We start from the raw sequence: 25,025 nt of genomic DNA, 5'->3' as shown, positions 1-25,025 counted from the left end.
CCAGAAACCATAAATGCTACCATAATTGCAGTTGGAGCTTGCACCCAGGCATACCTATAAAAATGGCACAGGAAAAATTGCCGTGAAATTACAAAAAATACTACTACTTAATTCTTGTAGTGAAATATCGGTAATCTTTAACAAAATTACACTATACCTAACCTAACATTACTCTAACATAATACATTACCTGCTGACAGTGATCACATCTCCTCCACTTCCTAGTTCCTTTTCAGGTGCCCTGCAGCCAGCCAATCATCATGTGGGGACTGAAGTCACATGGTTATTGGCTGTCTGCAGGACAGCTGCAAACTAACCAGGAAGTGGAAGAGACAAGATCTCCGGGAGCAGGTAATGTATAAAAATGCCCCTGTCCACTCTCACGTTGAACCTTCCCTCTACCTATGCCTGACCCGCTTTTTATCAAGCACCATAATTACTGTTCATTTCCACTAATTGTGGCTTTTACTATTGCTGCCTATGGTGGTGCCATTTTTAGCGGTGCTCGTCTTGTGCCATTTTTACCTGATGCCCAGGGGGCACAGGAAGCACCCAATAGATAAGGTTTTTAGGTGGCAAGGATCTCGGTTAAAGGGCTTTTTAGCAGCAAATGTGGCACTGTTATCAGCAGATATTGTAGTGGCGGGGTTTGTCAGTTAGGGTAAGCCATCGATAGAGGGAGGGTTCAAGTAAGAATGGGGTTAGTTTTAGAGATAGAAAATTATTTGTAAACATTGCAGATATTTTACGATCATAATATCTTTTGCTCAATAGTAAAATATCTGTAATGTTACCAATATTTTACTAACGGCTATCCCCACACCCAAATTACTGCTGCACCTTTTTAAATGTATGTGGCACTGTTTTCATGCACCATGTTTTACTTATATCTACATTCTATTTCTACAGGCAGTATACATTCTGGGATAATGGATGGCAGCAAAGTGAAAGTGGCCGTGAGGGTTCGTCCTCTGAATGAGAGGGAGGAGGAACTAAGCTCAGAGAATGTTACCCAGGTAAATGGCAACCAAGTTATACTTCTGCCACCTTCTTCCCACAAGGACAAAGACAGAAAAGAACCCCACATCTTCACATTTGACAACTGTTTCTGGACAGAGGATAAAAATAACCTTGGGCAAGATGAAGTATTTAGACACCTTGGAGATGGAGTTCTGGATAATATATGGCAAGGGTACAATTCCTGTGTCTTTGCCTATGGACAAACTGGATCAGGAAAAACATTCTCAATGATGGGGACAGATGAACAACCAGGCATTATTCCGAGAATCTGCTCTGCTTTATTTGAAAGAGTCTCCAGTGATTCAAATACCATAAAGACTGAGGTCTCCTACTTTGAGATATATAATGAGGAGGTAAAAGACTTGCTTTTAAGGTCCACAAGAAGACAGAAAAAACTTAGAATTCGGGAAGACAAAGTTCTGGGTCCATACGTGGAGGAATTGTCATGTCATGCTGTCCAAAGCTATAAAGAAATTAAATTGCTTCTAGACCAAGGCAACAATCAAAGGGTTGTTGCAGAAACAAAGATGAATGAACAAAGCAGTCGCTCTCATGCAATACTCACACTGACTGTTACACAGACCTGCATTAACAAAAAGTTTGGTTCCTCTAGGGAGTTAGTTAGTAAAGTTAGTCTGGTGGATCTGGCTGGTAGTGAGAGGTCTTATAAATCTGGTGCCCAAGGAGACCAACTAAGAGAATGTTCTAATATCAATAAGTCCCTCACAACTCTTGGATTAGTCATCAATTCATTGGCTGAAATCTCAGAAAAGAAAAGGAAGAGTACATTTGTGAATTATAGAGACTCGGCTCTCACTTGGCTACTAAAGAACAACCTTGGAGGAAATAGCAAGACAATTATGTTAGCCACCGTTAGTCCAGCAGCAGATAATTATCAAGAAACACTGTCTACCTTAAGATATGCAGACAGTGCAAAGCGCATAGTCAACCAAGCAGTGGTGAATGAGGATGTGAAATCCAAAGCTATAGAGGAGCTACAAGGTGAGATAAGAAGACTCAGAGAGGAACTTAATGAAGCAGAGCATGAGAAGGTGGCACAAGTTGAAGAACTTAAGGTACAGTTGGAGGAAAAGGAAAACCTTCTCACAGAGCTGCAGATCTCATGGGAAGAGAAACTGAAGAGGACAGAGGCTGCCACACTAGAGAGGCAGAAGAACTTGGAGAAAATGGGCATCACTGTCAATAAGCAAGATGTCAAATTTGATAAGCAATGTTATCTTATTCAGCAAGGTAGATCTTTAGTTATCCATGATTTAAATGACATTACCAGGATTGGTTCTGATCCATCTCAAGATATCGAGATTGCTGGTGATGAAATTGAGAGTGAACACTGTGTTATTAGCAGCAGAGAAGAAGGAGAGGTTTTTCTGAGTCCAGCTCAGAACTCCAGAACCTACGTCAATGGCTGTCTTTGCAAAACAGAGACCCGGCTGTGGCATGAAGACAAAATACTTTTAGGGACAAACAGTTTCTTTATGCTACATCTTCCTACTAGACAGAGACCAGAACATGGGAAACGAAGTGTAACCAGTGAGGCTCAGACACAAGATGAATTGAACAAAGAAACTGATATGTCATCTAGGTGTTCTACAAATAACACCATCAAGGATGAGGAAATGAACACTGTGGCATCTACAAACCAAAAAATAAACAATCGCTTTACACAAAGTACTCCAGGCACTGACATTGCTATCACTAAAGACAAACAAAAGTCCAAAACATTTACTCAGATCTCTACTCAGTCAAATGACCAACCATTACATGTGAAATCTGCTACCGAAAATACAGAAAGTAGCCACCAGGGGAAAGGTGCAGCTATGTATAAACAAGATTCCACAGTTCAGTGCTCACCATGGTATCATGAGGCCAGCTCCCAAACTTTGGATGCTTCAGATCCAAGACATTGTGCTACTCCACAAAGGTATATTACATTTGTCTTGAAAATGCATAGCTGCTTATTTATAATATCCAGCAAAGGCACACTTTTACTATAATAAAAAAATGCAGCCTCTATGCATAGTTGTAAATTGGTCAACAAAACCTGAAAACAAATAGCTTTACCACATCCAGAAAGGTGAATGATCTAAGCTCAACCCCCCCCCCCCCCTTTGGGCCCAACGTTTGGTCACTACAGCACATTCCTACCTGCCCATTTGAGTAAATTTACCCTCACACTGGCCAGTCTTCACAATGTGAATAAAGCATTTTATTTAATGTAGAAACTGGAATTAGGGCCCATTCACATTAGATCGTAAATCACTCAAGCGCTAGCACTTTTTAAAGCACTAGTGCAATAGTATACTATGGCCACGTTCTCACTTGGGTGATTTGCGTTAATCGATGGAGATTAACGCAAATCGCCAAATGCAAACATGTAGCCTGCTCTATTTTCAGGCGATATCCCAGCGATCGTGTTTCAGTGCTATAGAAGCGCTAAATGCGATCGCTAAAAAATCGGCAAGTATGAATGGTGATTTTTTTTCACGTTCAACGCAAAAAAATCGCCATAGCAAAACGCTCGCAAAAGCACTAACGTTTTGCGATTTGTAAGTGTGAATGGGCCCTTATAGAGATTTTAGGTGATTTTTAGGGATGTAATGAGCTTGAAATTGACAGTCAGTTCGTAAATGTCGACATCAAACTATATCACACACTTTTTCTCTTTGAAAATTCAATCATGTTACACAAGAATCCCTTCAAAAAAAACAGCAGCTATCAGGGGAGTGGATATTCCCCAAATCTCACTTCCCAATATCGTGGTGGCATCTGACCTCCCTCTCCTCCACTCTCCGAGGCTGTGACGGCTGCTAATTACCGTGTCCATCAATTATGTGTACAGGAGCATTGCCTAATGAGCTGGCATTCTGGACTTTCGTGACACTGATGTCCCCGGACCCCTGAACACATTGGGATTGATTCACTAATGTAAATAGCGTGAGTAACCTCCTGTTACTTGCGCTATTACATCAGCAACCCATTTAATGTTAAAGAGGGGAGAGGAGGGACAATGCTCAGTGCCTGATGGAGCAGTTTATGAAGGCAGAGTGAGGAAGAGAACAATGGGGCTGATTCACTAATGTAAATAGCACAAGTAACCTGCTGTCACTCACGCTATTACATCAGCGTTCCTTAATTTTTAAAACAAAAAGAAGAAAACAAGTACCTGGCACCAGTATGCAGCAGAGATCCGCAGTCCACCAGCGGGCCTACGTTTGGCGTGGTGACATGTGTAGCCTCTGATGAAGCAGGCTAGTCCCTACGAAGCAGCTGTCAGGCTTTTTGTTTCCCCCCACTGCTGTATACCACTACCCAGCCGCAATGAAGGGCTTGCAGTCGGCAGTGCCCATCTCTTCTTTTTGATCGATTCCTTAAATTTTAGTCTCTGCACGCTACGTAAGCTAGTGGCAGCGTAGCATTCGTAAGTAAGGAGTGCGAGTTCAGCGCACGCTATGCTGTGGTAGTGCAGAATAGCGAGTGCTGCTAACTTACTCGCGCCCCCTTTAATTAACAGTCACTCCACTGAACCCACCCTGAGCCCCGGAGGGTCCAGTGGCTTTCTAGGACATGATCCCTGCACATTGATTGGCCCAATAGCACAGGCAGCCTATTGCTGCTGTGTCCCACTGGGGCTCAGGGCGGGTTCATTGGAGCAGCCGTTACTTAGAGGGAGGGTAAGTAAGTTAGCAGCACTCGCTATGCTGCACTACTACAACATAGCGTGCACTGAGCTTGCGCTTTTTACTTACGCACACTATGCTGCCACTAGCTGGCGTAGCGTGCAGAGAACAAAAATTAAGGTATGCTGATAAAATAGCGACAGGAGGCTACTTGCGCTATGTACGTTAGTAAATCAACCCCATTGTTCTCTTTCTCACCCTGCCATCAGAAACTGAGCATTGTCCCTCCTCTCCCCTCTTTAGCATCAAAATGGCCTCTAGGTGAATGACACATCTGTAAAGCACTCTGCTTCAAACTGTTGCCAGAAGGATTGAGTTCTGATCACTGCAAGCAGAAGTACTCAATCTGTGTACAAGATAAGGCCTGGGACCCACTGGGATCACTGTTGTGTTTACAATCACACAAGGGCTTTTGTCACTTTCATCAGCACTTTCATCAGCAAAGTGCTCTTTGGGATCGTCAATGATCTTTGGCCCTCCCAAAGCTTTGCAGAAATTTTTCAAGTAGGTCAGGCCTAAGTGTATGTCCAGCCCACACTAATCTCCCTCAGATAATACCATGAAGATGCTTGTTGCAGGACAGTTATTACAGTTATTACAGGTCACTGTAGCAGAGGTAGAACGTTCATATAAATGGTTGGCTTTTCAAACCGGGTGCAATTCAGATTTAGACTGGTTATGATTTGAGTAATCTTTTTAGGCCCCTTTGACAATTACAGTATTGCTTGCATCACGATACTCTTTCTTGCATCGCGGTACTCTCCCCTGCTGCAGCTCGTTGTGAGGGCAGTGTAAGTCTATGGGGGCTTACACACTATATGGACACCAGGGGCGTAACTAGAGGGGGTTATGGGGGGGGGGACACAGCTGTTTTAGGGGCCCCAAATACTAACCTTCCCTTTCTCTGATACAGGGGACTATAGTTCAGATCAGGGGCTTGATTCACAAACAGTTAGCACACAAAGTGCAGTGCACGGACTTTTGCGCGCGCAAAGCCCGGGGATCGTGGACATTTGCGCACAATAACGCTGACTTTTGCATGCCATCGGGTGCAAAAGTCAGTGCACGGCACTTCGCATGCTAACTGTTTTGAACAGTTACAGTTTACAGTTAGCACCATTTTGTGAATCAAGCCCCAGGTGTTTTTGTGGCTACACTTGTTATTGGTGTGAAGATCATGATGGCCCTTGTGAGGTGGTCCCTCACGCTGTGAAAGGCACAGAGAGAAGGGGTGCAAACATTGGGGGACCCAATCAAAGTTTCACAGGGGGGGCCCACAAATTGTAGTTACACCACTGGGTGACACTGTGTGATGGAGATAGCAAAATCTACACAAGGCTGCCGCAAACTCTGCAGTGCGTTGCCGCATGATCTGTGCCTTCCGTATTATGCAGCAATGCAGGTCTATTGAAACGCAGTAAGTGTGAATGTATTCAGGGGCGTAACTAGGCCCTTCTGCAGAATTTCTGAGTGCCCCCCCGCTCGGGGCCGTTTTGTGGGGGCTGGAGGGGTCGCAGCATGAGGGGAAAGCTGTAGCCACAATTGGCGGGGAGCGGGGACGTTCCCCCCCTCCCTCACCTCTGGGCTCTACCCTCTGCGCTCCCCTCCAGCTTTAATTTGTGTCCGGGCAGCGGCGGGCAGTGTCTGAGCAGCAGACAGATACATACCTTCCGTGCGCTCCAGCCTGCGTTCCTCTCGTTAGTACCTGACGCGACTTCCTGTATAACAGGAAGTCGCATCAGAGACTAGAGAGAGGAACGCAGGCTGGAGCGCACTGAAGGTATGTATCTGTCTGCTGCCCGCTGCTGCCCGGACACAAATTTAAGCAGGGGGGAGCGCAGAGTGGAGAACCCTGAGGTGAGGGAGGGGGGGAACATCCCCCCTCCCTGCCGACTGTGGCTACAGCTTTCCCCTCATGCTGCGGGTCCTTCAGCCCCCACAAAACGGCCCGAGCGGACCCCAGGGGGAGCAGGGGCTGCAGGCCGTATTGTTACGCCAGTGAATGTATGATCATGGTGGTGTGTACTTCACTGTACAGCATGTCACGGTGTGCGGAGCTATTCATATTACCCTGTCAGACCACTCTGCCTCAAGGTTACATGCAGGGGAAAATGATGCGGTGCAGTTCTCCTGTCGTCGGCTTCTGCCTAGCAATGAGCACCTTGAAATTCGCAATTAAGATGCAAAATCATAATGCAAATTTTAGATTTAAAATGTAACTAATTTCATGTGCAATTGTAATCATTCGTAATTTTTGTGTAATTTTATGCCGACTTTAGCGGGTAATAGCTAAGACACCATTTATGCTATTGTCAATCAATTTTAAAAATGCAAAGGAAACATTTTTTTAAACTGCTATTTTTCTGAGTTATTCTCCTTAACATATGTAGCAATTTTGGTGACAATAGCATGTATGAGGGCCAGGGGCGTACCTTGAAATCCCCGGGCCCCCCTGCAAAAAAAAAAATCCGGGCCCCCCCCCCATTCAGGGGCAGGAGGGGTCACAGCATGAGAGGAGAGTGTGGCAGATCGGTGGGGAGGGGGGAAATTCCCCCCCCCCTCACCTCGGGCTCTCCTCTCAGCGCTCCCCCTCCTGCAAACATTGGTGGCAGCGGGCAGGCAGCAGCAGCAGCGGCGGTGGCGGCAGCAGGATGATACATTACCTGCTTCTCCCTATAGGACTTCCGTACTCTAAGAGATTTGCAACTTCCTGTGTAAACAGGAAGTTGCTCTTAGAGTACGGAAGTCCTATAGGGAGAAGCAGGTAATGTATCATCCTGCTGCCGCCACCGCCGCTGCTGCTGCTGCCTGCCCGCTGCCACCAATGTTTGCAGGAGGGGGAGCGCTGAGAGTAGAGCCCGAGGTGAGGGGGGGGGGAATTTCCCCCCTCCCCACCGATCTGCCACACTCTCCTCTCATGCTGCGACCTATCCTGCCTCCAAAAGTCCCTGAGCGGGGCCCTAGGGGGGCCCCGGCCCCCCCGCGACGGCAGGGGTCGCATCCCCTATTGGTACACCAGTGATGAGGGCTTTGCTATTCACCGCTAAAGTCAGCATAAAATGACACAAAAAATATGAATGATTACAATTGCAATTTCGACATGAAATGACACAAAAATGACACAAAATTATGAATGATTACACAAACTCAATTGCATTTACAAATCATAATTATGTATGAGTCACTACTCCTGCCGCACAACAATAACACAGCACCATGAGTAAAAGTAGCCTCAATAATATTCTTTGCTGTTCTCAGACAGGAAGTGCCTCCTGTTGATTCAGGGGAAGCTGCTTATCAGAGGTACTGAAAAGGGAAAGTAAACACAATGTTTTATTTGTCATGTGGGCAGTCACTGCAAGCTGAAATTAGTTCAATATTAAACATGTTTATACAGTTCTCTTCTGAGTTGCTCTACTTCTAGAAAGTCTGAAATAACATCACTAGTGATGGGCGAATATGGCCATTTGTCTTTCGCCATTATTTTTGCTAAAATAACAGATTATTTTGTACAAATGCCAAAATGGAAAAAAAAAAAAAATTCACCAAATGCACTGAAGTCTTTAGGCGTGAGAAAACACGTTCACACTAATCAGCATATGTTTCAAAATGTATAGGCATGCACACAAGCATGCATTTTTTTCAAATGCCTTGAAATCAATGGACATGAGAAAACACATTTTCGAGAAAGTTATTATTTTCACAAAGATGTGTATGTTGCAAAAAAAAAAATCCAGTATATTTTCGTAAGACTTTAGTGTCAAGCCAAAATCCAAATTTCCAATACAAGAATTCAAGCTCATTCTTAAAGGACAATTATCGAAAAAAAAAAACTAAAAAAGAAACAAAAAACACTTTTTTTATACTTTGTACTAGGGCTCACATTACATTGGGGCTAGGGGAACTTTATTTATTCCCACAGTTCTTTCTATCTGCTGTAACCACTTGAGGACCGCAGTGTTAAACCCCCTAAAGACCAGGCCATCTTTCTGTAAATTGGCCACTGCAGCTTTAAGGGCTCGCTGCAGGGCCACACAACTCAGCACACAAGTGATTCCACCCCCTTTCTACCCACCAACAGAGCTCTCTGTTGGTGGGGTCTGATCGCTCCTCCAGTGTTTATTTTTTTTATAAATATTTTTGTTAATTATTTTTACATAAAAATGCCTATTTTTTTCTTATTTTTTTTACTAACCCCCTCTCTCCCCCCAGCCAGTCAATCACGGCGATCGGCTGTCATAGGCTTCAGCCTATGAGAGACAATCGCTCTCTTGTGCCCCAGGGGGACAGCCATGTCACACGGCTGTCCTTAGTACAGCGATGCTGTAGATCGCAGCGCTGTACTATGTTTATAGATGGTGGTTTCACCGTCTAACAGTCTCTGAGCGGCGATCACTGCTGGGAGACTGAAGGTGGAGCTGACCTTCTGCGAAAGCCAGCCCCAGGACTTGAGGACAATTGGCGTTAGGCGGTCCTGGGGCTGCCGCCATGATCATGCACATTGGCGTCTTTAGGTAGTTAAAATTGTTCTTCACTCCTCATACAGCTCACAAATCTATTTCACTGTGTTCTCCTTACAGCATGCAGGAGAGTCTGAGGAGGAAAGCTGATCAGAGGAGGTAACAAGTAGCTAGAAGTGCTACTGTACTATTGCTGTAATATAACTAGCAGTCAGGGAGTAAAGATGTGAGCGAACAGTTCACCCACAAATCTCTATGTGGCCGTACTACTTCCGGGTCGCTATGACCCGTGGTAGTACGGCTGTGCTGGGCCAGCAGCGCGCGTCTTTGATCGCGCATCTGTTGCCGGGCACTCTCTGCGCATGAGCATGACATCACTCATGACGTCACGCAAATGCGCAGAAAGTGCCCGGCAACAGGCGCGTGATCAAGGACGTGCACCGCTGGCCCAGCGCAGCCGTACTACTAAGGGTCATAACGACTCGGAAGTAGTAAAGGGTGAGGGGTACATCTCTATCAGGAAGATATATATACATCACTCCTGACTGGCTGCTTGTGTGTTAAGGTGCTCATTAACAGTACAATTTTTCACTAAATGTGATCCTTGGATGTGATTTCTATGATCAAAAATAATCAGAAGGTAATTATTAATTGTTCACATTTATTGCACGATTCTTTCTTCAAATTTGTTCAAAAAATCAAACTTTTGGATTGATTTTATTCTATTTAGCAATTGACTAAAGAATTGTTCCCTATCAATTGCCTTCATAAATGGCACATTTTCTATACAAATCAATCATTAAAATTGCATGGAAAGATCTCATTTGGTGAAAAACTTGTACCGTTAATATGCACCTTAATGCTGGGCATACACGAGTCGACCCGGCGGCTCGATTAGCCGCTGGATCGACTCCCGCCGCGTCCCCGCAGGCGGCCAGATGGATGCCCGCTCGTCCCCGTGGGCGCTCCTTATCTTCCGCTCGATTCCCCGCTATTGTCCGCCTGCGGTGATCGAGCGGGGTATCGATCCGGCCGGGTCATCGGACCTGTCGGAAATTATCAATCGAGCCATCAGCGGCTCAATTGATAAGGGCGCATTGGCCCGTGTATGCCCAGCATTACACTTCTGGATCTGCAGAATGAAACTTTCAAAGCTCTTGCTACTCTGTGCTGTCCATGCTGGGAGGGAGGAACACATTGCTCACCAAGGCATTATCAGTATGTCTTTTTATCAGTGAGATAAGTGAAGACAATAAACACACTTTGCTGGAAACTTAACACCTTACCACCATCTGAACAAGATTCTTTCAACTAGGTTGTAACAATAGCTCGTTACTCACCTTTCTCCGCAGCCTGCGCCGGCTCCTGTCAGGGTTACACTCTAGCTGCTTAGTCCTACGCAGTTTCTTAGCACTTGTTTCTCATGGTGAAGGATGCCAACCCGATGTGCTTCCGGTTTCAGGCTCCCCTTGTTGCTAGGCGCGTGCACCTCTCCTGTCTTTATGCAGTGGCCGGTAATGAACCCTGCCTAATTGAGAGGTGGGGTATTTAAACCCTGCACTCTCACAGATGGATACTGTTGCATCCCTGGTCACAGCCATGGTGTTCCGTCACCATTCCCCCTTGCCTCTCGACCAGGTCGCCTTCCAGGACCTCCCCTTTTTTGGAATTTGTTGATTGGATTCCCTATTGGCTACCCTTTCCCTAGTGCTGTTCATAGCCAGTCAGTCTGCCTTAGCTTACCTAAATCCAGGATCCCTGCTTGTCAGTCCCCGCCTGTGCATTGTCCATCCCTGATTCCTGCCTGTCTGATCCCTTCCTGGGATTTCTCCCCGCAATCACTGCACTGTCAGTCTCTCCACAGTCACTGCCCTGACAGTCTCCCCTCAGTCACTGCCCTGTCAGTTTTCCTGCCTTCACTTCCCTGCCAGACACCTGTGGCATCCTGGGGTTTTCGCCTGCCTGCCAGTTCCCCTCTGGGAACATCTCCAGTCATCTGCAGCATCCTGGGCATTATCCCTGTCTGCCAGTACCCCTCCGGGAACTCCTGCAGTCACCCGCAGCTTCTCTGGGATTTCTCCTGCATGCCAGTTCCCCTCCTGGGAACTCCCTCTAGTCATCCGCAGCATCCCAGGGATTCCTCTTACCTGCCAGTTCCCCTCCAGGAACCCATCCAGTCAGCCACAACATACCAGGGTTTCCCTCAGCCTGCCAGTTCCCCTCCTGGGAACACATAGTTACATAGTTATTTGAGTTGAAAAAAGGCATATGTCCATCGAGTTCAACCAGAGGACAAAGTACAACTCCAGCCTGCTCCCTCACATATCCCTGTTGATCCAGAGGAAGGCGAAAAACCCTTACAAGGCATGGTCCAATTAGCCCCAAAAGGGAAAAAAAATTCCTACCCGACTCCAGATGGCAATCAGATAAAATCCCTGGATCAACATCATTAGGCATTACCTAGTAATTGTAGCCATGGATGTCTTTCAACGCAAGGAAAGCATCTAAGCCCCCTTTAAATGCAGGTATAGAGTTTGCCATAACTACTTCCTTTGGCAATGCATTCCACATCTTAATCACTCTTACTATAAAGAACCCTTTCCTAAATAAATGGCTAAAACGTTTTTCCTCCATGCGCAGATCATGTCCTCTAGTCCTTTGAGAAGGCCTAGGGACAAAAAGCTCAACCACCAAGCTTTTATAATGCCCTCTGATGTATTTATACATGTTAATTAGATCCCCTCTAAGGCGTCTTTTCTCTAGACTAAATAAACCCAGTTTATCTAACCTTTCTTGGTAAGTGAGACCTTCCATCCCACATATCAATTTTGTTGCTCATCTCTGCTCCTGCTCTAAAACTGCAATATCTTTCCTGTAATGTGATGCCCAGAACTGAATTCCATATTCCAGATGTGGCCTTACTAGAGAGAAAAACGGGGGCAATATTATGCTAGCATCTTGATTTTTTATTTCCCTTTTAATGCATCCCAAAATGTTGTTAGCTTTAGCTGCAGCTGCTTGGCATTGAGTGTGATTATTTAACTTGTTGTCGATGAGTACTCCTAAGTCCTTCTCCAAGTTTGATGTCCCCAACTGTATCCCATTTATTTTGTATGCTGCTAGACCATTGGTAATGCATGACTTTACATTTTTCAACATTGAATTTCATCTGCCATTTATGTGCCCATATGACCATCCAATCCAGATCCTGTTGCAATATTTCCCTATCTTCCTGAGAGTTGATGATTCTGCACAATTTTGTATCATCTGCAAAAATAGCAACATTGCTCACTACTGAATCTACTAGGTCATTAATAAATAAATTGAAGAGCACTGGACCCAGTACAGGAGCCTGTGGGACCCCACTGCTAACAGTCTCCCATTTTGATTATGATCCATTGGCCACAACTCTTTGTTTTCTGACCATTAGCCAGTTCCCTATCCATGCACACAGACTCTTCCCCAGTCCTTGCATCCTCAACTTTTGCACCAGACTTTTGTCTGGAACAGTGTTGAAGGCCTTTGTAAAGTCCAAGTATATCACATCTACAGCATTCCCAATATCCATATTAGCGTTCACTACCTCATACAAGCTGAGCATGTTAGTCAAACAGGACCTGTCTTTAGTAAACCCATGTTGATACTGAGAAATAAGTTTGTTTTCTACTATGAAGTCATGTATAGTATCTCTTAGTAACCCCTCAAATAGTTTCCATAAAACTGATGTTAAGCTTACAGGTCTATAATTTCCTGGATCTGATTTTTTGCCCTTCTTAACCTCCTTGCCGGTTATCCCGAGCTCAGCTCGTGGTAACCTGTGCAGGAGGATTTCTCAGGCCCCGCTGGGCCGATTTCTATCAAATAAAGAGCAGCACACGCAGCCGGCACTTTGCCAGCCGCGTGTGCTACCTGATCGCCGCCGCAGCGCGGCGATCCACCGCGTGCAGCGGCGAAAGAGGGTCCCCCCTGCCGCCCGAGCCCAGCGCAGCCGGAACAAACAGTTCCGGCCAGCGCTAAGGGCTGCATCGGAGGCGGCTGACGTCCATGACGTCACTCCGCTCGTCGCCATGGCGACGAGGAAAGCGAAACAAGGAAGGCCGCTCATTGCGGCCTTCCTTGTTACTTTTGATCGCCGGAGGCGATCGAAAGTGTGGATCCGGAGCGCCCTCTAGTGGGCTTTCATGCAGCCAACTTTCAGTTGGCTGCATGAAATAGTTTTTTTTTTATTTAAAAAAAACCCTCCCGCAGCCTCCCTGGCGATTTTAATAGACCGCCAGGGAGGTTAAATAATGGGAAAACGTGGGCAGTATGCCAATCCACTGGGACTCTGCCAGTTGAAAGAGAGTCACAAAAGATAAGATAAAGGGGTTTATCTATAACTGAACTTAATTCCCTTAGGACCCGAGGATGCATGACATCCGGGCCAGGTGCCTTGTCTATTTTTAATTTATTTAGCCTTGCCCTCACTTCTTCCTGCGTTAAGTATTTAATATTACAGTTGGAAGATTGAGACTCTTCTGCCTCTGTAATTTGCAACAGTGATGTTTCCCTTGTGAAGAGAGAAGCAAAGAAAGCATTTAATAACTCTGCCTTACCTTGGTTATCCACCCCCCCTCCCCCCATCCTTTAGCAGTCCAATACAGTCAACCTTTCTTTTTTTAGAGTTGATGTACTTGTAAAACTTTTGTGGGTTAGATTTGATATCCCTAGCGATTTGATTTTCAGCTTCAATCTTTGCCAGCCTAATTTATTTTTTACAATTTTTATTGCACTCCTTATAAATGCTTAACGCAGCCTCGGTCCCCTCCTGTTTTAGGACCTTATAGGCATTCTTTTTCCTCTGCATTTTATCTCTAACCTTTCTATTCATCCATAGAGGCCTTTTTTATTCCTAGATATTTTGTTTCCATATGGGATATACATACTACAATATTGATTGAGAGTAAGTTTAAAAGCTTGCCATTTCCCTTCAGTGTCCTCCCCTTGTAGTACATTATCCCAGTTCACCAAATTTAGTGTTATATAAAATATATCAAAGCGCTATAGCTAAAAAAAAAACACAAGTCCAAGTCCATGCGGAGTGCACTACCACAAGGTCTGGCAAACCTATGAGAACTGTATACAATCATTTAGGCACACATCCTAATATCACATAATAGTCCACATATGCAATAACTTGATTCAGTGTGTCACCACCACCATGGACACCCAACAGCATACAGACTCACCAGATGTATTGGCCACTGCTAGACTGGACAACCATGCACAAATCCAGGAGCCTTGGTGCTTCGGGATCCTGGTGCCACTTTAGTGATATCCCTTTAAATCACCATCCTTCTCCACCTTTTCCATGCATGTTACTTGGAGCATGCTTTAATCCTTTGTCTAATATTCTCAACTCTTCTTTGTTTTATACAAGTCTCACATGCTTGCACAGAAGTCAACGCTACGGAGGGGACAATGGTAGAATGGGTGACAACGGAACTGCGGCAAAGACTACATAGACTTCTAGTGCTGGAGGAGGCCTGTGAGCATGTGCCTGGCTTCTGCTGCTGGCCCTGCTGGAAGAGGCAAAGGGTAGACAAGCAGCTGTGAGGCTGCAGCCAGACTACAGACCTGTAGTTTGATTTACACCTGAGACCCTGCCATGCAGGACTGCTATCCACTATGCTGCCATGAGAAAGACCCAATTCTGATATTTCAAATCTGTAAATTGACTTTGGCATGACTCAATTCCAATAGTAAGGTTTTACTGTAATCTGAACTTTACATAAATTGTGAGGCGGTTCCTCAAAGTTTGTGCTCCAACTCTGTATGTGCAGCTGCATTAAGACACTGTACTATAGACCTGAAGTGACCCCAGTAAACCTGTATGGGGCGAATTCACCCCTACTGAGTATCCTACTTACTTCCCTTGGTATGAATGAGACAGCCATGGGAATGACTCATATAGTCGGCAAGGGGTGGCTTTTCCTCAAGGATTTTTAGATAGTTAGCACTTTTTATTTTTTAATAGTCTCAGAATAGTCTCAGGAGGACCAGAAGTTAAGGTATTTGTAGGCTAATTTATCCATTAATGACATCCCAAATATATCACCTTTTTAGCGTCTAATGCCCTTTCTGTGTGTCGTTTCAGTGATGAAGTAAGGAGAAAACACATTGAAAAGTTTCCAGGAATCTTTCACTGGGACACTGATATTGATATACAATGGCTGACGGAACTCCTTCTAAAGATCTCTGTATCAGCTGCCTCCGTGTGTTGTATATCATATCCTCCTGGCTGTTACTGGAAATCTGTGGTTCACATGTCCTCTCCGGTCATACTGCTGTATTCCGCCACCTCTCAGACCCACTGGAGCCACCTAGAGGAATTCCTCACCTATTGCACAAGTACTTGTGGTAAGTGAAAACATACAACACACAGTAGACTTATTTAGGGGCTTTAGGCTAGGTTCACACTGGTATGCTGTGCTATGTACCCTGTAAAAACAGGATCATAACGCAATGCAGAGAAAAAGTCACGCTGTGCACTATGCATGCAAAGCAACACATACAATGAAGCATACAGAACTTGAACAAATTGCTGCACTGTAAATGTGCAAGTTGTTGGATACAGCACAGCATGCCTTGCATTATGCAGATGGAGTCTGCGGCACCGCAGTGTTAAGGTGCTGTAATGTTAACCTCTTGAGGACTACACTGTTAAACCCCCCTAAAGACCAGGCCATGTTTTGTAAAATAGGCCACTGCAGCTTTAAGGCCAAGCTGCAGGGCTGCACAACACAGCACACAAGTAATCCCCCCCCCCCCTTTTTTTTTCCTTTTCGCTCCCCCAGTGTTTATTTTTTTTAAATAAACATTTATGTTATTTTTTTATAATAAATTTTACTATTTGTTTAATATTTTTTTTTCAAATCCCTCCCTCCAGCCAGCCTATCACGGCAATCGGCTGTCATAGGTTTCATCCTATGAGAGGCGATCGTTCTCCTGTGTCCCAAGGGGACAGCTGTGTCACATGGCTGTCCCCTGTACAGTGCTACTGTAGATCGCAGTGCTGTACATGCTAATTAGATGTTAGTTTCACCGTCTAACAGTCTCCAAGCGGCGATCTCCGTTGGGAGGCTGAAGGCAGAGCAGGAGCTTGCGCACGATCTGCTGCAAAACAAAGCCCCAGGACTTTACGCCGATCATCGTTAGGCGGTCATTGGGCTGCAGTCGTGGCCACGCCCATCGGCAGCAAACTCCAATGTGAAAAGTTTGCGCTCATTTAGTGCCCATTGCCCAATTGTGCTCATAAATGAAATGCATGTACCCCTTGTACCCCTTTATTGTTGACTGTTGGCCAAGTTCCCACTGCTGTGGGTAAAATCATCTCAAGTACCCCCAGACACATATATTTGTTAGGAGGACTCCATAATTGTGTATAAATGCTTCTCAAAAATCCCTTTATATTTTCAATTAACTGCCCTTAATCAGGTTTAATTGTGTATGATTTATAATTTTTGTGCTCTATCATTTTACTGCAGTGATTTGACTATGACAAGCTGTAGAACCCCTTGGGACATACCCCCTGGGGTTTGCAGTCCATGCTTTGAAAACCTGGGCCCTATACTATGGGTCCCAATAACAGTCACCTGGGCAGCTATGGTTATAGTTTTATCCTTAACATGTTACATAAATATGGAAATTGTTCTATTTGATTCTGCATTTCGTCCAGTTGGTACTCATATAATTTCATCTGATATTCAGTGTTACTCTCCATGGCCTCGTGATCAGATTCTGAATCCGTGATCACCTCTCGATCGCGGATTCAGTTCTGAATGCACTCATGATCGTGGCCTAAATCCGGCTCGTGTAACCTGAAAACCCACCGACTTTAGCGGTTAATACCAAAGCCACCTCACATGATATAAATACCAGGGTCGGCGCTGCCATATAACCAAAGGGGGCAATTGCCCCAAGGCTCCAATCTCTGCAGGGGCCCTGCACCTGTGAGTGTGCTTCAGTAATTACCTATCTGACCGGCGGGCAGGGTCTGCACATTCTGTGCACTCTAAGGCTGGCATGTTGTCTCCCTCCCATCCTATGACCCGGCCGTGTTTACACATTACACGCCGGGTCCAAAAGAAGGAAGGAGACAGCGTGCCAGCCTCAGAGTGCAACAGAGTTCAAGGAATGTGCAGCCGCTGCTTGCCTGCCCACCGGTCAGATAGATGATTTCTGAAGCACACTTGCAGGCACACAGGCAGCAATCAGGTGATTGCGGGGGTGTTGGCATCTCGGGAGGCGGGGGGGGGGCACACTTAGGTTTGCCCCAGGGCCCTGGAGCCCCTTAAACCGGCCCTGATAAACACCAGATTTTCAGGATATCTTAAGTAGAACAGTGGGAACAAGGGGAAACATTTTTCAAAAAGACCTTATCGTTTTTGAGAAAATCGATTTTAGATTTTCAAAGGAAAATAGTATACATTTAAATGCGGTAAATGACAGTTAATGTATTTACTGCATTTACATGTATACTTTTTTTCCTTTGAAACTTTAAAATTGATTTTCTCAAAAACTATAAGGTGTTTTTGAAAAAAATATCCCCCCTTGTTCATATCCTGAAAATTTGGTGTTTCTAGCAAGTAAGGGGGCTTTGCTATTAACCACTAAAGTCGGCGGGTTTTGGTGGGTTTTTAATCACAAATACTTTTTGAAAAAAATGTTTAAGTTGTAGCCACTGATCACCTTTATAATCCATGCAATTTTGATGATTCTGCCATGGCTGGATTTACTCAAATGTGTCATTGGGGGTATCCGAGCATCTCTGCTGATATTTGGCGTGTGTTTTGCTTTTAGGTAAACATGTAGTTGTCATTATTGTGGGTCTGACATGCAGTGAGTCAGAGCGGAAGGTCAGAGAAGACTGGGGAAAGTGGAGGTTCCCTCACTGCCAGCTGATAACACTAACACAACCAGAGATGGATTTCCTCACCTCAGACATAGAGAACACACTAGACAGAAGGATGGCAACAAAACTGAATGCTATGAAAGAGATCCTAGAAATGGCTGCAGGTACATGTTGTAAGGTCTGAGCCCATTATATACATCCTCCTTTTCTGATGCATGCAACTTTCTGAGCCTTGTCTTGCTAGTAAAGTTTAATGATTGTCATCCCAGAAATTATCTTATTCTTCCAATTTCAATATGATGTGATAAAACGATGGAATTATTCAGTCAATGAAAAATGTTTGTGATTGATTAAAAATGGGAAATTTAACCCAGGATTAAACTTCATCCCAATCAGTAGCCAATGCCCCCCTTTCTTATGAGAAATCTTTACCTTTTCTCTAAACCACTCCCACAGTGTGATGTCATGACCATGGCCCAGACAGTTTCCTGTCTGTGAACATTGTTGCATTGTGGGAAATAATGGCTGTTTCCTGCCAAGCAAGCGCTATCTCCCTCTGTGCATAGAACTCTCCGAAATAAAAGATCAGCAGAAATCGCTTGGCAGGAGTAAAGATCTTGCCACCTACTATGATCCATTTGAGAATGTAAACCAGGGAGAGGTAAGATTTTACAATGGGCAAATACTGACTAAATTATTTATAAATGAATATTGTAGAAAAATAAGCATAATAATTGCCTCTTTAATCTCATCACTTAAATAAAAAACACAGAAAATGGGCCCAGTCCAATTCACCTTTTTTCCTAAGTTTTCTCCTAGTTGATATCTTGCATTATAATAAATAAAAATGCCTTTTAAGCCACCAGCATCAAGAAAATACTCAGTATAATTTTTACAGTACTTCCTCACCTGCTTTTTTTGGTACTTTTCCAATTGCATAGCGCAAAAGTTATTTTAAACTGAAGATGAAAAATTAACTGCTAGGAGAAAACTTAGTAGATAAAAGATCTTGACTCAGCCCAAGGTATCCCGTTGGCATGATGGAAAATATAACAATTAAACTGCCTTTACAAAGCTAATGGCTTCTGTTTGTGATTCAAATAACAAGTCTTTTTATTCGAAGCATTAAATAATAGTGCCTGTTAATTTGGGCACCCCATGCGCAGCAATACAAATCGTTTTTTAAATAGCCCTTACTTTATAATATGGGTGTTGGTTGCTCAGGAAAGTTCCAGCTTTCCAGCCCCTCGAGCAGGGCTGATTCTAGTAACAGTGGGGCCCTAGAGGAAAATTAACCCAGAGGCCCTCCAACAGACACCCCCCAACCAAAAAGTGTCATTAGGGGCCCATTGTAGCAGCCAGATTTACCTCCTGGGCCTTTTGACAGTGTTGCGTCTCATCATCTGCCCACCAGCACAGGTGAGACACTACTCTGCCAAACACTCTGTAGAGGCCCCAGTGAGCAACAGTTAAGGGAGGAGACACCTTGGGGACCCCTACAGGCTCTGGGGCTCTGGGGCAATTGCCCCCTTTGCCTCTATAGTAGCGCCGGCCCTGCCCTCGGGTAAGGAAGTGAGGGTTAGCCATACATAGGTATAAGGTTAGTGTTAGGAGTAGGTGCGGGAGGTTAGTGTTGGTCAAAGATGGTGTAGTGTAAAAATAGGGTTACCGTGAGGAGTAGTATAACATCAGTAAAATTACAGAGATTCTACTATCAATATTTCATTGCGCCGATTTAGCAGGCGCAACACGATACTAGGATAATGGCTATATTCGACACCCAAATCAAGGATCGCCATTTATGCACGTACACTTTTTATTGTGTTTATGTTTTATTAATGTAACTATCTTTATGTTATGTTTTTTATTGGAATAGAATCATTTAAAAAAAATTGCTACCCCTTTGGTCATCAATCTTACTAATATTATAAACTAGCTGGTCGCCCGGCGTTTCCCAGGTATGTAATTGGCTAGTGTTAGCTCTGCCCACTTTTTCTATTCCTAACACACAATTACTCAATGATGACCTAGTTTGTGAGCTTTGCGGTCTTTGGCATCAATAATTGGCATTGAAATGAAATAAATCTAATTGGCTGTGGCTCCACTCCTTTGAAAATCAATAGGTGAATTTTGATTAGCTTTTGTAGGCTCCATCCACTTTTCTGAATATTAATCCCAGTCACCCAGTGACCAACTGTGCAAAGTTTAAGAACCCTGCCATTGACAGACAGTGTAAGAATGGCTGCAGTTTACATTCTGGCAGTGAAATTTGTATTTTTCTCCACCCACTGATGTCCTAATGTTTCCCGGGTATGTATTTGGCTGCTGTTGGCTGTGGCCACTTTTTCTAATCCTAACACACAATTGTCAATAGTCAATAACCAAGTTTGTGAGATTTGTGGTCTTTGGCATGAATAATTTTCATTGAAATGAAACACATCTGATTCGCTGTTTGTGGCCCCACCCCTTTTCTAATTATTTAACCCCAGTCACCCAATGAGCAACTGTACCAGGTTTGAGGCTTGTGCCATTAACAGTGCAAAAATGGCAGCAATTAAATATTTGCCTTGAAAATCAATAGGTGAATTGTGATTGGTTTTTGTAGGCTCCACCCACTTTTCTGAATATTAATCCCAGTCACCCAGTGACCAACTGTGCAAAGTTTTAGAACCCTACAATTAATAGTGTAAGAATGGCTGCAGTTTACATTTTCCCAGTGAAATTTGTGTTTGTCTCCGCCCACTGATGACTCGGCATTGCCCAGGTATGTATTTGGCTGGTGTTGGCTCCGCCCACTTTTTCTAACTCTAACACAAAATTACTTAAAGGGACTCCGAGCAGTGCATAAACTATAGAAAGATGCATATCATTTTAAAGCTCTCTTTTTCCTCTTTCCAATGATATATAAACCACCGCCCTACCCCTTTTAGTTTTCGCTATTTTTGCGATTGAAATTGCCACGGCCGCGATTTCGATCGTGAAAATAGAGAAGACTAAAAGGTGTAGGGCAACGATTTAGGGGTCGTCAGAAAGAGGAGAAAGAGAGCTTTAAAATGATAACCATCTTTCCATAGTTACATTATATTACACAGGGCGACTTTTTCTCAAATTCAGCAGCTCCATTCAGCAGAAAAAGTCGCCCTGTGTAATATAATGTAACTATGGAAAGATGGTTATCATTTTAAAGCTCTCTTTCTCCTCTTTCTGACGACCCCTAAATCGTCGCCCTACGCCTTTTAGTCTTCTCTATTTTCGCGATCGAAATCGCGGCCGCTGCAATTTCAATCGCAAAAATAGCGAAAACTAAAAGGCGTAGGGCAGCGGTTTATATATCATTGGAAAGAGGAGAAAGAGAGCTTTAAAATGATAAGCATCTTTCCATAGTTTCTGCACTGCTCGGAGTCCCTTTAATGACCAAGTTTGTGAGCTTTGCGGTCTTTGGCATCAATAATTTGCATTGAAATAAAATAAATCTGATTGGATGTGGCTCCACCCCTTTTCTGAATTTGAACCCCAATCACCCAATGGCCAACTGTACCAGGTACAGGCGATTAACAGTGCAAGAATGGCATCAATTAAATATTCCCCTTAAAGATCAATAGGTGGATTTTGATTGGCTTTTGTAGTCTCCACCCACTTTTCTGAATATTAATTTCAGTCACCCAGTGACCAACTGTACAAATTTTGAGAACCCTACCATTAATAGTGTAAGAATTGCTGCAGTTTACATTTTCTCTGTGAAATTTGTATTTGTCTCCGCCTACTGATGACCCAGCATTGCCCGATTATGTATTTGGCTGGTGTTGGCTGCGCCCACCTTTCCTAACCTTAACACACAATTACTCAATTACTCAATGACCAAGTTTGTGAGCTTTGCGGTCTTTGGCATCAATAACCTGCATTAAAATGAAACAAAACAGATTGGCTGTTTGGGGCTCCACCCCCTTATATAAATGTAAACCCCAGTCACGCAATGATCAACTGTACCAGGTTTGAGGCTTGTGCCATTAACAGTGCAACAATGGCAGCAATGAAATATTCCCCTGAAAAATCAATAGGTAATTTTTGATTGTTTTTTGTAGGCTCCACCCACTTTTCTGAATATTAACCCCAGTCACCCAGTAACCAACTGTGCAAAGTTTGAGAATCCTACCATTATCAGTGTAAGAATGGCTGCTGTTTACATTTTCCCAGTAAAATTTGTATTTGTCTCCGCCCACTTATGACCCTGCGTTGCCCACTTATGTATTTGGCTGGTGTTGGCTGTGCCCACTTTCTAACCCTAACACACAATTAATCAATTACTCAATTACCAAGTTTGTGAGCTTTGCGGTGTTTGGCAACAATAATTTGCATTGGAATGAAACAAATCTGATTGGCTATTTGTGGCTCCACCCCCTTTCTGAAATTGAACCCCAGTCACCCAATGATCAACTATACCAGGTTTGAGGCTTGTGCCATTAACAGTGCAAGAATGGCAGGTTTGAGGCTTGTGCCATTAACAGTGCAAGAATGGCAGAAATATTCCCCTTAAAAATCAATAGGTGAATTTTGATTGGCTTTTATAGGCTCCAACCACTTTTCTGAATAATAATCCTAGTCACCCAACGACCAACTGTGCAAAGTTTGAGAACCTTACCATTAACAGTGTAAGAAAAACAAACGTTTGCTTTCTTAAAACAGAAAGAATTTGCGATAATTCAGGTTGGAGTGAGCTTGAGATGTCTCCCAGTGCATCACTGCTGAATATATTCAAATTAACCATTGTTACCCTTAGAAGCTAAACACACCTCCAGTGTAACAGTGTAAGAATGGCTGCAGTTTACATTTACCAGTGAAATTTGTATTTGTCTCCGCCCCCTTTTTGGTTATGGGAATAAAAAGTATCCTATACTTTATCCCAGGTAATGTACTATGTGTGTCCCAAATTTCATTCAAATCCGTTCAGCCGTTTTTGCGTGATCGAGTAACAAACATCCAAACTTTCCCATTTATTATATTAGTAGGATGCAAACGTTTGGATGTTTGTTACTCAATCACACAACAATGGCTGAACAGATTTGAATGAAATTTGGCGCACACATAGTACATTACCTGGAATAACATATAGGATACGTATTATCACCATAGCCAAAAAGTGGGTGGAGACTAATACAAATTTCACTGGGAAAATATAAACTGCTGATATTCATACACTGTTAATAGTAGGGTTCTCAAACTTTGCACAGTGACTAAGTGACTGGGAAAATTCACCTATTGCTTTTCAAGGGAAATGTTTAATTGCTGCCATTCTTGCACTGTTAATGTCACAAGCCTCAAACCTGGTACAGTTGGTCATTTGGTGACTAGGGCTCAATTTCAGAAAAGGGGGTGGAGCCACAAACAGCCAATCAAATTCGGTTCATTGCAATGCAAATTATTGATGCCAAAGACCGCAAAGCTCACAAACTAGGTCATTGAGTAATTGCGTAATTGTGTGTTAGGGTTAGAAAAAGTGGGCAGAGCCAACACCAGCCAAATACATGCCCGGGCAATGACGGGCCATCAGCTAGTTCATAATAAACAAGAACTGAATTTGTCACATTATCAGGTGTCCACAGGTTTTCACTGAGATTGGAGTCGGACACAACAAAGTAGTCACCCAACTCTTGTACCCTGTGTTCCTATACAAGTTTATATGGCATGAGCAGTCAAGACTCTTTCCTGCCAGTTTGATAAAACATATTGCAACAGTTTGAGCTGAACAGTACATTCCGTCATTACAGGGACCATACACAATTCCAGGAGAACAGTTCTGGGGGTAGCAACTTGCTGACCATTGCAGGAGCTGGGCTGCCATCTAGCCATTTTTCTAAAGGACTTGGTGATAAGTGTCCACTAGAGATGACAGTTGGGTCCCTTGAGACCTGCCTTCGTTGTGTTGTGGGTGATGCGGCTCTGTTTCTTTCACAGGAATACCAGACCGAAGTAATGATTGATACAAAAAAATAATAAAATAGCAAACTTACTATTGTAGTCACATGCAGCGTGCCTGCACTGCAAAATTTTTATAGTATGCGAGAATTCAACCTGCCTCAGCTTTATATATATGTTAAAAAAATTCAAAGGCCTCACTGCAGATGTAAACTCCCCTTTTAGCAATTTTGTAGAGTTTGCAAACTTTCACCACCAAAAATTATTGACACGGGTCTGCACTATTCTAAACCATAGTAAATCAGGGCCACTGCACCAACAGTATTTTATCTAGAGGTGAAGCAACAGATCAAAGTCAGCCATTTAATATGATAAATGCTGCAAATAGGTAACGCACCACTAGCAAGGTAATCACCCATGTAACCAGGGCCTTACCAGGTATATAGAAGGTGGATTATCCTACCAGTATTTATCTCAGCTTTTTCAACCTCCTGCTCATAACTCTACCTTCATTTATCTCTATTTCTACCTCGCAGAAAGAACACCTGAAAGAACATTCTCTACAAGGGTAAGAAATCAAAATATTCATTTTGTGCTGCTTTCACTTCTCTTAAAGGGACTCCGAGCAGTGCAGAAACTATGGAAAGATGCATATCATTTTAAAGCTCTCTTTTTCCTCTTTCCACTGATATATAAACCGCCACCCTACGCCTTTTAGTTTTCGCTATTTTCACAATTGAAATTGCCGCGGCCGCGATTTCGATCACAAAAATAGAGAAAACTAAAAGGCATAGGGCGACGATTTTGGTGTCATCAGAAAGAGGAGAAAGACAGCTTTAAAATGATATCCATCTTTCCATAGTTACATTGTATTACACAGGGCGACTTTTTCTGCTGAATGGAGCTGCTGACTTTGAGAAAAAGTCGCCCTGTGTAATACAATGTAACTATGGAAAGATGGATATCATTTTAAAGCTCTCTTTCTCCTCTTTCTGACGACACCTAAATTGTCACCCTACGCCTTTTAGTTTTCTCTAATTT

General features: G+C 43.7%; 1 protein-coding gene across 2 annotated transcripts in view; it reads left to right on the top strand.

Annotated features, from left to right (window-relative positions):
* LOC137524315 (kinesin-like protein KIF13A) overlaps nt 1-25,025 on the top strand; it is a 58,662-nt gene that overhangs the window by 1,983 nt on the left and 31,654 nt on the right. For both annotated transcript variants that reach the window (XR_011022654.1, XM_068244037.1), the window contains exons 2-5: nt 910-2,962; nt 15,315-15,577; nt 18,020-18,235; nt 24,521-24,552. Coding sequence is in view for 1 of the 2 variants with exons in the window: in XM_068244037.1 (XP_068100138.1) it covers nt 930-2,962; nt 15,315-15,577; nt 18,020-18,235; nt 24,521-24,552 (2,544 nt within the window). In the remaining variant the exon portion in view is untranslated. The remainder of the gene's footprint in view (nt 1-909; nt 2,963-15,314; nt 15,578-18,019; nt 18,236-24,520; nt 24,553-25,025) is intronic.

Source organism: Hyperolius riggenbachi, chromosome 7 (assembly GCF_040937935.1).
Source record: "Hyperolius riggenbachi isolate aHypRig1 chromosome 7, aHypRig1.pri, whole genome shotgun sequence".
In the NCBI taxonomy this organism is placed as follows: domain Eukaryota; kingdom Metazoa; phylum Chordata; class Amphibia; order Anura; family Hyperoliidae; genus Hyperolius; species Hyperolius riggenbachi.
Note: the sequence above shows the minus strand (reverse complement) of the source record. Positions and strands in the feature narration are given on the sequence as shown.